We start from the raw sequence: 16,089 nt of genomic DNA, 5'->3' as shown, positions 1-16,089 counted from the left end.
ATTATCTTCTTTTTCTTTGATTTTCAAAGAGATATTTACATCAGCAAGACAGCTGATCCCTTTGACGCTACAGGTTTTTCTCGTCTGTCCCATACAACAATATCCACCATGTCATGCTTACACTTAACAGCTGTTCTGGTGGGAAATATTCCTTGTACTGGTATTTATATACATATTCAATAACAGGGGGACTCTATATGTATTCCAGAATAGTCTTTTTTATGAATGGCATAGTATGTTGTTTTTACAACATCATATCACATAGGGAGGTAGTACCTTGATGACATTTTTGGGCAGCTGCTAATCACAAGAATATGACATAATCTACATTTACAGTTGCATCTTGAAACTTCAAGAGTTTCACTGTCTCTTACGTTGATTAGATATTTGGCAGCAATATCCTCTTCTTGGATTGCAAATGCATCGCCTTCAAAGTGTAATGTGATGTAGTGGTCATGAGTCGAAGAGCGGCTTCACTTCATGCCAATGTTACTATCTTCTTCAAGAGAGATAGTGAGACCATTTATGCACAGGTTTTGTGTCTGGGAGACTGATTTCTTCTGCCCAAATTCCATTCCTATATCAGCTGAAAATGTTCTTAATTCCAATTGTTTTTTGAAATTGTTAACATTTTTAGCATAAATCTTGAGGTCATCCATAAAGAAATTATTGGTTACATTAATATCTCTTATAATTTCAGACTCTAGCATGTAGCCATTTTTTGGGGGGGGTTTTTTGTAGCTGGAATGATAATGAAAAATGATTATGTATGTATGTATGTATGTATGTATGTATATATGTCAGGTCACTTTCAAGTGCTACTGGTAACATGTAACCCAGTACAACCTGTTGCATGGTCGGGTCGTCGGCAACTAAACCGGCAACTACACCAAGCTTGCTTGGTGAGGAGGGTGTTTGTTGGACACCCTGCGGGATGAATAACAAAACCCGTCAAAGGGCGGAGGAACTCAAGAGAGTCAACGGCCATCCAATAAATGTCTTACGGCTGTATCATGCGCGGGGACATAGAAATAATCGGACTGAATACCCGATCGTACAGTTAAACCATTGGGAGTGAAGGACTCCTAGCCTTTGTTAGGGCATCCTTCTCGGAGAAGGCAGCTCAGGTAACTGGGGTAACTCTGACATTAAACCTGCGGCTCTGTGGTTACCGATGTTGTTGACTTGTTCTTCTTTTCGGATTATGGCTGCTGTTGCTTAGTGAGTGGGATTGACTCAGTGCGCAGCCTTTCCTCACTTTAAAATAAAATCTTCTTGCACAGGCATTGCACGATAACAACATTGATTAAGCTTCGTGCAATGGCCATACTCAGTAACGAGGGGGCAGCCACCATGTATGTATGTATGTCATTATTCAGTTTCATCTCAGGATTTCTTGCTAATAGAGAAAGAGCCAGTTTCTAACCTAGATCCAAGGCATGAATGTATGTGTGTGTGTGTATGTATGTATGTATGTATGTATGAATGTAGAATGTGGAGCGAGGGGAAAGAGAGAATAAGATCTGTTGTGTGTGATTGATGTGACTGAGTCAAATAAAAACATGGCTGTGAGAATTTAAAGGTGAAATGTTTGAAATTTTACCCTCACCCAACCACACTGCCTTTTTTTAAAGAATGATAAGATATTCTATTGATGCAAGAAACGTGTATGTGTGTGTGTGTGCTCAGGCACATGAAAGACCTATTTAATTTCATATTCTATTCTATTTCTATATCCAGGTAAAGGTCTTCAACAAAATATTAATCTAGAAAATTTGAATTTATCTGCAAATAAAATCACTTTCCTAAAGGTTTGTAATTATTGTTGATTACCAAGTTCTAATTTCCAGAAGTCTGTCTTCTATTTCTTCTTGATTTTCTTTTCTTTTTATTTATGTATTTTATTTTATTCAATTTCTTACTAATATAATTATAAACATACTAGTAGTATCGCCCGGCATTGCTCAGGTTTGTTTCGACCCTTTAGAATTGGAATTTTTGAAAAGTAAAAATTTTGCATTATGCAACTTGTTATTCTTTTTAAGTGAACATTTTTCTGGTTGAAATACACCAAAAAATGGCGACACAGCAGTCAAAAAATCGTAAAAAATAGGGATTTTCTTAGAAAAAAAGCACCTTTTTGATGTAAATAATTTTTGGTGTTAACATGGTCCAATTTGAATTTTTTCTTCTACGGAAGGAAGAGCAAGCCTTCTTCTATCATACTCTCAATTTTGGACACCTTGCACCACAGGGTCTCGGAGGAGATAGTGTTAGTTGAAGGCTACCAAACCTGCCATACACAGACAACTTCAGTTTTATATATAGAGAGAGATTAAGAAGGGCTGTGAAATCTCTTCCCCACTAATCTTTAATATGGGATGGTTTAGTATGACTTGCAGCCAAAAAAAAGGCTATCCAAGCGAATGGCATGAAGTTGCTCACCAATATGCTCCAACCTTCCATCCACAGTTGTGTTTTCTTCTCCCTTTACCTTTTATACCAACTACTAAAGTGACTTCTGCTTCTTGGAGCTGGCTGAATAGTTCTAGGTTCTAATCTTATCCAGGCTAGATTTGTCTTTCATCATTTTGGGGTCGTAACATTAAGTACCTCTTGAGTTTCAGGCTATGTACCTTTGTTAGAAACAATTATCATCATCATCATCATCATTTAACGTCCATTTGCTATGCTGGCATGGGTTGGATGGTTCAACTGGGGTTTGGGAAGCCAGGAGGCTGCACCATGCCCCAGTGTGATTTGGCAGTGTTTCTACAGCTGGATGCCCTTCCTAACACCAACCACTCCAAGAGTGGACTGGGTGCTTTTCATGTGCCACCAGCATAGGGGCCAGGGGAGCTGGCATCATCCACAATCGGATGGTGCTTTTTATGTGCCCCTGGCACGGAAGCCAGTCAAGGCGGCACTGGCATCAGCCATGTTTGAATAGTGCTTTTTATATGCCACCGGCATGGGGGTCATAACTACAATTTCCATTCGATTGTAATTTGATTTGATTTTGATATTGATGTTGAAGCACTTGACTCGATAGGTCTCCTCAAGCATGGCATGTCATCCTACGATCCAAGGTACTTTTGAGTGGGCTGGTTATGTGACGCTGGTGTGGTTACAGCTGTGGACTCACTTTATTTGCCAGGTCTTCTCAGTCACAACATACCTCCAGAGGTCTCGGTTTTTTGTCATTGCCTCTGTGAGGCCCACCATTCGAAGGTCATGCTCCACCACCTCATCCCATGTCTTCTTGGGTCTCCTTCTACCCTGGATTCCTTCCACTGTTTGGGAGTGGTACTTCTTCACACAGCTTTCCTCGTCCATCCGCAGTACATACATGACCATACCAATGCAAAGTCTCTCTTACGCGCCACATCCGATGCTTTTTATGTCTAACTGTTCTCTCACGGTGCTTACACTCTGTCGTATATGCACACTGACATTACGCATCCAGTGGATCATGCTAGCTTCATTTCTTTCGAGCCTGCGCATGTCTTCAGCAGTCATGGCCCATGTTTCACATCATACAATCTACCTTTCACTCTGAGCAAGAGGTCTTTAGTCACCAGTAGGGAATGAAGCTTTCTGAACTTTGCCCAGGCTATTCTTATTCTAGTGGTAACACTCTCTGAGCATCCACTCCCACTACAGACTTGGTCACCTAGGTAGCGAAAGCTATCGACTACTTCTAGTTTTTTCCCCTGGCATATGATGGAATCTGTTTTCTGAGCACCTGTGGTGTTTATTGCTCCTCTGCATTGGCTGCACACGAAAGCTGTCTTCCCGGTTAATCTTCCTCTGATGTTGCTGCACCTCTTATGTGTCCATAGCTTACACTGGGTGCATCTTACGGAGTTTCTACCTCCACCTTTTCTACAGATTGAGCAGGGACACCTACCTGAAGGGGTGTGTGATATGTTCGCCTTCCTACTTACTAGAACTTAGGTCTTTGCGACATTGACTCTAAAGCCCTTCGATTCTAAACCTTGCTTTCACACCTGAAATTTTTCTCTAGTTCTGGTAGTGATTCTGCTATGAGGGCCAGGTCATCAGCATAGAGGAGCTCCCAGGGGCAACCTGTTTTGAATTCCTCTGTTATTGCCTGGAGGACGATGATGAATAGGAGGGGGCTGGGGGCTGATCCTTGGTGGACCCCTACTTCTACCTGGAATTCTTCACGATACTCATTGCCAATCCTAACCTTACTAATGGCATCTCTGTATAGCGCCTGTACAGACCTTATTAACCATTCGTCAATCCCCAGTTTCCACATTGCCCACCAGATAAGGGATCAAGGGACATGCTCTTATTACTATTATTTATTATTATTATTATTATTATTATTATTAATATCATCATTATTATTATCATTGTGGTTTCCATACTGTAAAGTCACAGAAATTTGAAGCTCCATAAGTTGAAATAGAGTTTGTAATCTTTTCAGACTTTTAAGGCCCCATGTTTTCATTTTTATTGTTACCATTGCATTTCTGAAATGTCTACAGTAACTCGATTAGCCATAGAGGTCCTCCTGTATCAGGAGAATCCCATCACTATCACTTTTTCTTCTAGTGCCATATACTTTGTATACATCCCTTCTTTTAATGTATACTGTATATGCTTTTTTTTTTTCACATTATATGTAAACCCCTACACTTTATGTCTGTCTTTGTATTGTCCCTCTTTATCCGTCACCCTGGTGGCAAATAAAAGAAATCATTATTATTTTTATTATTATTATGTTTTTTCCTTCTTTCTTCAAATTTTCTTCCGTTTCTCGCCGAGTGTTTTCCATACACCTAGGGCAGAGAAGCTCATTGTATGCATTCCCCAGATTACACACGCAAATTCACAGATAAAATATGTATTTAAAAATTAATAAATAAATAAATTCATGGATGGATGTTGTTTTCACAGCGATAATGCTCTTCTCAGTACATGAGCCTTTCCAGTTAATTTTTGCACTTCCTGTAGCCTGGAATCATTTTCAAATTGGTTTCAGTACCTTTTTTTTATCATTCCTAGAGATCCTACAATCACTGGTACTGTAGTCGCCTTGAGATGCCACATTTTTTCAATTTCTATTAGCAGGTCTTTATATTTACTAATCTTGTCAAATTCTTTTGCCGCTATATTGTGATCGCAAGGGATACTCATGTCAATTAATAAACACATCTTTTTTGTCTGATCTTTTATAATAATATCCGTTTATTAGCTTTTATGGTCTTGTCGGTCTGTACGGGGAAGTCCCATATTATTATTATTATTATTATTAAAGCTGCAATCTGACTGAATCATTAGCATGCTGGACAAAGTATGTAGTGCCATGTTCAAATTCCATAAAGGTCTACCTTGCCTTTCATCCTTTCAGGATTGATAAAATAAGTACCAGTTGATCAGTGGGAGGCCAATGTTATCGACTAGGCCCCTCTCCCTCCCTAAAATTGCTGGCCTTGGGCCAAAATTTGAAACCATTATTATTATTATTATTATTATTATTATTATTATTATTATTATTATTATTATTATTATTATTATTCAGTAGTTTTCTTTTTATAACGTGCTTTCACTGCACTACCAAGCACAGCTCTGTGTGCCTTGGGTATGTGCTATGGTTTGGTTTGATGCTCTTATGGTTACTGTATTGAAAGTGTTTTGCATAGGATGCGTGCAGTGCCAAGTAGTGCAATTTTCTGTATGTTATATATATTTGTAAGTCCTGGTGTTTTTGTTATGTATTTGTCTGAATATTATTATAGCCCCCTGTGAGCAATAAAGAAATATCATTATTATTATTATTATTATTATTATTATTATTATTATTATCATCATAATTATTAATGAAAAGTCTCTTTGTTTCAGGACCTGTCACCCTTATGTCAGCTACCACAGTTAGAAAATTTATCTCTGAAAGATCCCAATTACTCGCCAAGCCCTGTGTCATTGTTGTGGAATTATTCAATCTTTGTCATATATCGAATCGCACACCTTCAAACTCTTGACACTTACAATGTGGCGGCACCAGATATTGTGCAGGCTGTAGAGGTTTGACATTCATCTTTATACTTATTGGGTGTAGTTGTGCCAAAGAATTGCAATCTATGAGAGAGAGAGAGAGAAAGAATGAGAGAAAGATTCACTGCCAGACATTTTGGGGAAAGAAACACAAATACACACTTGCAAACATTCACAGTCAAACAGATATAAACAAGCATAGGAGTGAGTGTGTGGTAAGTAGCTTGCTTACCAACCACATGGTCCCGGGTTCAGTCCCACTGCATGGCACCTTGGGCAAGTGTCTTCTACTATAGCTTCGGGCCGACCAAAACCTTGTGAGTGGATTTGGTAAACGGAAACTGAAAGAAGCCCATCGTATATATGTATGTGTGTGTATATGTTTGTGTGTCTGTGTTTGTTCCCCCAACATCGCTTAACAACCAATGCTGGTGTGTTTACGTCTCCGTAAATTAGTGGTTTGGCAAAAGAGACCGATAGAATAAGTGCTAGGCTTACAAAGAATAAGTCCTGAGGTTGATTTGCTCGACTAAAAAGGCATGCTCCAGCATGGCCGCAGTCAAATGACTGAAACAAGTAAAAGAGTAAAAGAGATATATTGGCACATAAAAAGCACCATTTGAGTGTGGCTGTTGCCAGAACCGCCTGACTGGCCCTCATGCCAGTGGCACGTAAAAGCACCCACTGCACTCTCGGAATGGTTGGCGTTAGGAAGGGCATCAAGCTGTAGAAACTCTGCCAGATCAGATTGGAATCTGGTGCAGCCATCTGGTTCGCCAGACCTCAGTCAAATCATCCAACCCATGCCAGCATGGAAAGCGGACGTTAAACGATGATGATGATGATGATGATGATATTTGACAATTGCATATTACAATGAGTCTAGAACATTTACCCCACCCCATGGACTATAACCTGCCAAGGACAACTACCCCTGAGGACAACAGATGATGATTTAAAACTTCTTAATATATTAGAGAGGGGGTAATTATCCTATGGGGTAGTTGGCAGGGAATTTGTCCTAGCAGGGTAATTGTCCTGATACGATTACAATAAGTTCTCTCGCACATGCACACACACACCACAACATCACATACATCTATTACATAATAATAATAAATGCGCCCTTTTAAAGCCTAGCCAGGCTCATGGGCCCACTTTCCCGGTTTCAATGGCGTATATGTTCCGCAGCGTTACTCATTTTTGCCAGCTGAGTGGACTGGAGCAACATGAAATGAAGTGTTTTGCTCAAGAACACAACGTGTCACCCAGTCCAGGAATCGAAACCACAATCTTACAATCATGATGCTGACACCCTAACCACTATGACACATGCCTCCACACATCTATTACATACAAACATGTATTTGTAGTGTTTACTAGCTTGCAGCTAATGCAACAACACAACTCCCTCTTTCTCTCCCCTCTCTCTCTCCCTCTCTTTTCCCAACTCTATGACAAAAGACAAGAGATCAAAATATTAGAATCTACACCACTCCTTGCAGCAACTGTATTTATCAAGATTAATAGCCTTGTACATAGACAGCAGCTAACAGTTGGAGTAATATTTTATTTGACTATCAACAATTGTTTGGTATAAAATGTTCAAAGGAGCTGAAAAAGTGATAATAAAAACAGTAGTGTTCCTAGTGTAAACTGTTTTATAGAATTTTATTTATTGTTATGAAAATACACCATGAAGAAATAACACGAAATGTACAATTAGATAGAAGTGAAAAATATATGGAACATTTTAATTAAGAGAAAAATTATAAGGTTATCATCATCATCGTTTTATGTCCGTTTTCCATGCTAGCAAGGGTTGGACGGTTCGACCGGGGTCTGGGAAGGTGGGTCAGGCTCCGGTCTGATCTGGCAGTGTTTCTACAGCTGGATGCCATTCCTAATGCCAGCCACTCCATGAGTGTAGTGGGTGCTTTTTACTTGCCACCAGCACAGGTGCCAGAGGAGGCTGGCAAATGGCCACGATCAGTTGGTGCTTTTTATGTGTCACTGACACGGTCACCAGTCAGGCGTATATCATCATCATCATCATCATCGTTTAGCATGCTAGCATGGGTTGGATGGTTCAACTGGGGTCTGTGAAGCCGGAAGGCTTCATCAGGCCTAGTCAGATCTGGCAGTGTTTCTACGGCTGGATGTCCTTCCTAACGCCAACCACTCCGTGAGTGTAGTGGGTGCTTTTTACGTGCCACCCGCACAGGTGCCAGACAGAGCTGGCAAACGGCCACGAACGGATGGTGCTTTTTATGTACCACCGGCATGGGGGCCAGGCGAGGCTGGCAATGGACACGAACGGATGGTGCTTTGCCGCGCTGGCAACGGTCATGAACGGATGGTTCTCTTACATGCCACCGGCACTGGTAACACATCTGCAATTTCCATTGATCGATTTATTTATTTTTTTATTTATATGTATGTATGTATGTATGTATGTATGTATGTATGTATGTATGCATGTATGCATGCATGCATAATATTTCAGTGGGTGCTGAAAAATTCCTGGCTTTGGGTAAAAGGAAATACAGGAGGATCAGTTAGTTATGATTATTCTGAACAAATTCCCTTCTCAGATTCTCACACTTATTGCAGTTGTCCTTCAGTTTTTCTAAGCCCTGTAAAAATTAAGTTAATTAGAGGCTATTGTTGTTTGTTCCTTCTTGATCCACACCTGGCTGGTTTCCCGATTTCCTTGGCATATAGATTCCCCACCTGGACAGGACGCCAGTCCGTCACAGGTGAGCTGCAAGATGCAGGAGGAAAGAGTGAGAGAAAGTTGTGGCGAAAGAGTCAGCAGAAGTTCACCATTGCGTTCTGCTGGAGCCTCGTGGAACTTAGGTGTTTCGCTCATAAACACACACATTGCCCGGTCTGAGATTCGAACCTGTGATCCCTCGATCGCGAGTCTACTACTCTAACCACAAGGCCATGTGCCTCCATAATTAGAGAATATATTAACCTCTTAAAGGGAGGATTACATCCAAGAAAACACTGGTTCTATACCTAATATTTTGGGGAAATAGAATTTCCGTAAATCAATAGGTATATATTATGCGTATAATCTGTATTCAATTAATAGAAGAAAAGAAAATGGTGAGTTGAAAGTTAATAATTATTTATTAATAAATTGATACTCCATATAGCTGTATCAATTGTGCTCATTAAATAAATGACAAATTTATGCTTTAAATTTGCATTTATAAGATATGAACAAAATATCATCATGGAAAAAAGCATACAATGAAAGATCACATGTTGACATCTTACTCTTTTACTTGTTTCAGTCATTTGACTGCGGCCATGCTGGAGCACCGCCGTTTTAGTCGAGCAACTCGACCCCGGGACTTATTCTTTTGTAAGCCCAGTACTTATTCTATCGGTCTCTTTGCCGAACCGCTAAGTGACGGGGACGTATACACACCAGCATCGGTTGTCAAGCAATGCCAGGGGGACAAACATAGACACACAAACACATACACACACACATATATATATACATATATACGACAGGCTTCTTTCAGTTTCCGTCTACCAAATCCACTCACAAGGCATTGGTCGGCCCGGGGCTATAGCAGAAGACACTCGCCCAAGATGCCACGCAGTGGAACTGAACCTGGAACCATGTGGTTGGCTAGCAAGCTACTTACCACACAGCCACTCATACGCCTCATCTTAGTTCATACCGGCAGATTAAATATATGGGAGTTATTTTATTTTTGTTTTTGTGTGCGTGAGGATTAACGGATTAATCTGAATACAATACAGAATAAAAATAACTAATAAGCTAGAATAAAATAAAATAATATAAGAAGCAAAATACAATAAAAATAAAAGGTATAAAATATAAAATGAGGTAAAATAAATAAAAATAGAATAGGATAGAATAGAATATACATATATAGATAAATATGTACATACAGATATACATATATAAAACATATGTGAAAAAATACATATGATGATATATATCTATACACGTATACATACGTACACATATATATATATATATATATATATATATATATATATAAGGAAAAAAGTTAACATATAGACTCTGTATATAAATTAGTACCCATTGGTTGGAGAAATTTAAATTAGTTTACATACAGTTAAGCATTTTAGAAAATATCTAATCATAATGGTTTCTCAATATATGCATGTGTGGAATTATATGGCAATAAAAGACTCAAAGTAATACTCACAAGCACATATATATATATATATATATATATATAAAATATTAGAAAAAAAACAACCTTTTATCAATTCAAAATGAATAATTAAATTACACCATCTACAAAATTACATATAATAGAAAAGTTAAAATTAAAATAACAATAAAAAGTAAATTACAAAAATAATATAATATATATAATAGGTAGAAAAACTTCGTGCAATGGCCATACTCGATAACGAGGGGGCAGCTATAATGTATGTACATACATACATACATACATACATGCATGCATGGATATGTTAGTAGAAAGCTCAGAGATGATAGTAACATTGATCATCAAAGCTGTCTATCATAGACCAACAACCATATTACTACCTCCTACTTTGAAGGGTGTACATTTGCAATCCAGTAAATATCAGTAAATGTTGGTAGTAAGTAGTCTGTCGTAGTAGTTCAGAGTGATTGAAAGGCTGTCGTCTCAGCGGCTGCGATGATATCTGCTGCGAGTGTGTGTCTGTATGTTACGCACGCGGATGAAGCAGCAGTCAACGCCAAATGAGTTCCTGAAACGGGGCCGCGGCAGCATGGTCGTCACTGCCGCTCGGCCAAATGCATTCTCCGTGGCTGTGCCGTGCACCGCCTGCACTTTACCAATAGCTCCGTGCTCTCGTGCTCATGATCGTTGGTAATGCATGAAAACTCACGGTTCTATCAACCAAATTTTACAAGTAATTGTTCAGTCTGTGGCTGTAGTAAATGTTTCTAGCAGACAATGTCCACACAGTGCAAACGCACCTTAAATCATGTTTCCAAAGTGACTTTCTTAATCACATGACCACTCACCTTCTTGTACCTCGAGAGTATGCTCTGACATCTCATCACATCTTTATCTTCTTTCCAGCCACTCCTACTCTTATATAACGTTGGATAGACATGTATCTCCCCCTACAAAACACCTGTACCCATCCCTCCATCATGTGTTAGCCTCTCAGCATTTGGCATACAGCTTTTTCCCTCTCTACTGTAACACCACTTAGTTGGGGGTCTTTTCTTTGTTTTGCAAGATACTTGGCAACCTCACTAGTGCTGGTGCAATGAAAAAAAGCACCCTGTAACTCTGTAATGTGGCACCTAGGAAGAGCACCTAGTTGTAGAAATCATGCCAAAACAGAAATTAGAACTCAACATAGTCCTCCAGCTCATTGGATACTATTGGCAAGGCCAACCCATGCCAGCTTGAAAGATGGACGTTAAATGATGATGAGGATGATGCTCCCTGTGTGTATGTGCATGTGTGTATGTGTGTGTGTGTGTTATGGTTGACCAATGATGCCTGATTTACTGCTTTGATTTGTTGCAGGCTACCATTGAGAAGAAGGTCATATTTTATGATTCTAAGAAGAAACAATTGGAATATAAGAAGAATTGCTGGTTAGATGCTGCTTTGAATTTAAGGACAAGACTCCTAACGGGTTACTATATGTATGTGGAACAGCTTGCCAGACTTCTTCAAATGGTAAGCTGATGTCTGTTTTGGCTTCAGTCATCATTTCCTCTCTTCCTCTAATCATCACCAACGTCATCATCCTTATCATTAGCATCATCGTCAACTTTCTTATCAACAACATCACCACCACCACCATCATCATCATCACCATCTTTATCATCACCACCACCATCACTTCTTTCAACACATGAACTTTTGCCATCTGTTTCAACAGTAACATTGTCGTCATCATTGTCATTACCACCTCCACCATGACCACCATCACGACCACCACCACCATCATCATCATCATCATCACCACTGTCTTCACCATCGCCATCATTATCATCATCGTCATCATCATTACCATCACCCTCTTCGTCATCATTGTTTACCTCTTCTGACGGATTACAACAAACTCTTCTTACCATCACATTTGAAAATTTTCTTCTCAATGTTAGTATGTAGTCCTTGGTACACTTTGCCTTCCTGGTCACAATCTAAACAATAATAACAAGCAAACAAACAAAGATGTCTCAGTGCGTTTGCTTGATTTGGTATAAATAGCAGTCAAATTTCTCTTAAAGCATTCTTTAATGCCTTAAAAAAAAAAGAGGGCATATTCAATATCGTGGCCCTGGATTCTCTTTGCTGAAAAATAAAGATGGAACTCATGACTGGAATGCTTTTATTCATGAATCAATCTGCACGACTGGAGTTGTTCTGGTGTTAAACATCTACATCTACATGACCATCACTAATGTAGGAGCCTCTATGGAGTCTTTAAACCTGCTAAATATAACAGCAAAATCTTCAAATCACATTGTACTTTATTTAAAAGAAGAAAAGGGAACACGTTGAATAATGTAGTTGTTGACATAGACTCTGAATAAAAGGAATGACGGTAACATTCAGTATGTTTTTGCTCATAGACCTGCACAACAAGGATTGGCCCGGGGCTAAACTAGAGCATCATCATCGTTGTTGTCGTCATCATTGTCATTTTGCGAGGGGTTGCTGGAAAGTTTTTGGCTTTAGGTGAAAGAAAATACAGGAGCATCAGTTAATTATGATTTTATTCAACATATTCCCCCTCTCGGGTTGACACTGTTATTGCAGTGATCCTTCAGTTTTCCTAAGGCCTCTAAAAGAACTCAAAAGGTTGGGCCTCCAACCAGTCCTTTTGCGACACCCTTAATGCCAGGAACTTTTCAGCACCCCTTTCTATAAGCCTATATAGAGGGAGCCTGTATGCAACTGCTCAACCAACCAGAAATAGCAGCCAAATGTTCCTTAATTCACATCCTAGCTTCTTAAATAGACATTAAAAAATACATATTAGCTAATATAATTCCAGGGCAACATCATCACAACATCCCAACAACAACAACATAATCATCATCATTTAACGTCCATTTTCCATGCTGGCATGGGTTAGACAGTTTGACTGGAGATGGTAAGCTAGAGAGCTGCACCAAGCTCAGTCAGTTTTGGCTTGATTTCTATGGCTAGATGCCTTTCCTAATGCCGACCACTCCACAGAGGGAATTGGCTGTTTTTTATGTGTCACTGGCATGGGTGCCTTCTATGTGTCTCTAGCATGGGTGCCTTTTATGTGTCACCTGCATGAGCACCTTTTACATGTCCCCAACACTGTCCATGACCACAGTTTCGCATGGCTTAACATGTCTTCTCAAGCACAGTAGTTTACCAAAATTTTCAATAACTTGTCACCATCTCCATGAAACTCAACATCCAAAGATCAAATTACACCATCTCATCCCATGTTTTTTAGGGTCTACCTCTTCCACAGGTTCCTTCTCTTATTCACGTAGAACAGTATTCATTTCATCTTCTTCGCTCACTTATTCCTGGGAGGGTCGTGGGGCCAGAGTCCTCAAGCATACCTTCCAACAGGTCTTGTAGTCCAGTATTATATGTCATAACAATTTACTTTATAAATGCATATTTTATGTTGAATTCTGTGTTACTGAAATATATTTGTTTATTTTCACACATGGTATCGACTCCTTCATACACCATTGGACTGTTGTTGTTGTTGTTGCTGAATCTCATGCAGATAGAGAACATCCCTCTGCCAGAAACAGAGAAACATACCAGGCAGAAAACCATTCACGTAACGCTGGAGAAATGCGAAGCAAAATACCAGAGGTATGAGTGTTATTTGTGTATATAGTGTACATGAGAAAGAACAGCAGTGTGTGTGTATGTGAGTGCATATACGTACATTGTTTGTAGGTGCACAAGCATAGCCAAATGGTTAAGAGGTTTATTTCTCAATGATAACATCTTGATTTTTAATCCTCCTGCATTGTACCTTGAGCATGTTACCTTCTATCATAGCTTATTTTGGACTCATGACCGAGTACGGCTTGATGACTTGTACTGTCGTAGATGCTTATGTAGTTCAAAGCAGATGAACAATATCTTGCCTCCCACCTATTCTTCACTCATCCAAGATGTGACATGCGAAAGCAAGAGAATGTTGCACCAACATTCGGCTGGTACTCGTTACAGCTGAAGAGACTAGGGTAATGTAAAATGTGTCTTGCTCAAAAAGACGTGCTAACCAGTCCAGGAATTGAACCCATAACCATATGATCATAAATCAAACACCCCTAACTACTTGGCTATTGTACCTTCACATATACATTGACAACTCCTTTATGAATTATTTCAACACACCCATTTTTCTTTGAGCCATGTTACATCACTATTTTCACATCCGTCTTCTGTTACAGGGTAATACTCAAATTCAAAGAAGCATTGTTTTTTATGGAGAAATCATACAATTTTGGTCTGTACATGGTTGATACCGAACTGATCACATGTGGTAATGTGAAATTTGAAGAACCTTCATTAATTGATTCTTGGTAAGTCTTTGGTGAAACTAGAGTAATGGGTTATTACTGCTACAGGTTTTATATGAGATAATATTTCATTATACAAGCTATGAGAGGCTAAATTTGATGCTGAGATCTGGACCTCTCTATATTTAAATCTGTCAGTTATATGTGTATATGCATTTTATAAACATATATTTTGTGCATGGACGAGGACAGCTGTGTAAAGAAGTGCCGATCTTTAACTGTGGAGAGGTCCCAGAGGTATACCCAAGAAGACATGGGATGAGGCAGTGAAGCATGACCTTCAAACTTTGAACCTCACAGAGGCAATGACTGGTCACCTAGAGCTTTGGCGATGTGCTCTGCTTAAGAGGAACTGTCAAACCAAGTTCACCTGTGCTGGTGGCATGTAAAAAAAAAACCTTTGAACATTGGAGGTAAAGCAGCTAAGTACCTTTTTAGCATTGGGCCTGACAGAGGCAAAATGGCTGAGTTCCTTTCAAATGCTGGGCCTCATGGAGGCAAAGTGGCTGAGCTCCTTTCGAGTGTTGGGCCTCACAGAGGCAATGACCAAGACCTTTGGCACTATGTTGTGCTTGAGAAGAAGACTCATCAAGCCAAGCAAAATACAGTCATGGCGGATACTGGTGTCACACAAATGGCACCCATGCCAGTGGCACGTAAAAGCATCCGTTACATTCTCAGAGTGGTTGGTGTTAGGAAGGGCATCCAACCATAGAAGACCATGCCAAATCAGTCACGAATCTGGCACAGCCTTCCAGCGTGCCAGCCCAGTCAAACCATCCAACTTATGCCAACATAGACAACAGACGTTAAATGATGATGATATGTATGTCAACCACATTTACTCACAAGGCTTTGACGAGCCCAGGGTTATAGTAGAATACTTGACCAAGGTGCCATGTGGTGAGGCTGAACCCCAAAATTTAAAACCATATGGTTGAGTAGCATGCTTTATAATCACAGATATGCCTTTTACGTGCCACTGGCACAGAAACCAGTGTATCTTATGTTTGTATCTGTCCTCCACCTCACTTGACAACTGGTATTGATTTGTTTACATCCCCATAACTTAGTGGTTTGGCAAAAAGTGACTGATAGAATAAGTCCCAGGCTTCAAAATATAACTACTGGAGTTGATCTGTTTGGCTACACCCTTGAAAGTAGTGACCCTTGAAGAAAATTGTTCAATGTTATATAAAAGAATCAAAGAAATTATTTTATAAAAAACTCAAAAAAAAAATGTTAAAAACTATGGTATTTCTTTTGTTGCAGGTATGACTGCTGTTGTGATATGATCCTGGATAACTTCTGTAAATGGGATTTCCAACAACTTGATATCAGTGGGATAGATGTACTCAGTGTGTTTAAAGTGATCAACCGAGCTGTCAGTTTACGATTCGATAACTACCTCATGTCTTTGATATCTCTACCTGATGAAGGATATAACTTGACTGATCAGTAGGTCATTGTTATTGTTGCTGTTGTTA

The 16,089-nt window shown here is 39.5% G+C and overlaps 1 protein-coding gene across 1 annotated transcript in view; it reads left to right on the top strand.

Annotated features, from left to right (window-relative positions):
• Nucleotides 1–16,089, top strand: part of LOC115216236 (leucine-rich repeat-containing protein 9-like) — a 110,575-nt gene that overhangs the window by 28,631 nt on the left and 65,855 nt on the right. Inside the window, exons 6-11 of the mRNA XM_029786345.2 lie at nucleotides 1,741–1,811; nucleotides 5,875–6,057; nucleotides 11,586–11,741; nucleotides 13,792–13,883; nucleotides 14,474–14,605; nucleotides 15,875–16,060. Coding sequence (XP_029642205.2) covers nucleotides 1,741–1,811; nucleotides 5,875–6,057; nucleotides 11,586–11,741; nucleotides 13,792–13,883; nucleotides 14,474–14,605; nucleotides 15,875–16,060 — 820 coding nt within the window. The remainder of the gene's footprint in view (nucleotides 1–1,740; nucleotides 1,812–5,874; nucleotides 6,058–11,585; nucleotides 11,742–13,791; nucleotides 13,884–14,473; nucleotides 14,606–15,874; nucleotides 16,061–16,089) is intronic.

Source organism: Octopus sinensis, linkage group LG10, assembly GCF_006345805.1.
Source record: "Octopus sinensis linkage group LG10, ASM634580v1, whole genome shotgun sequence".
Lineage (NCBI taxonomy): Eukaryota > Metazoa > Mollusca > Cephalopoda > Octopoda > Octopodidae > Octopus > Octopus sinensis.
The sequence above is the reverse complement of the archived record's forward strand: the minus strand, read 5'-3'. Positions and strand labels throughout refer to the sequence as shown.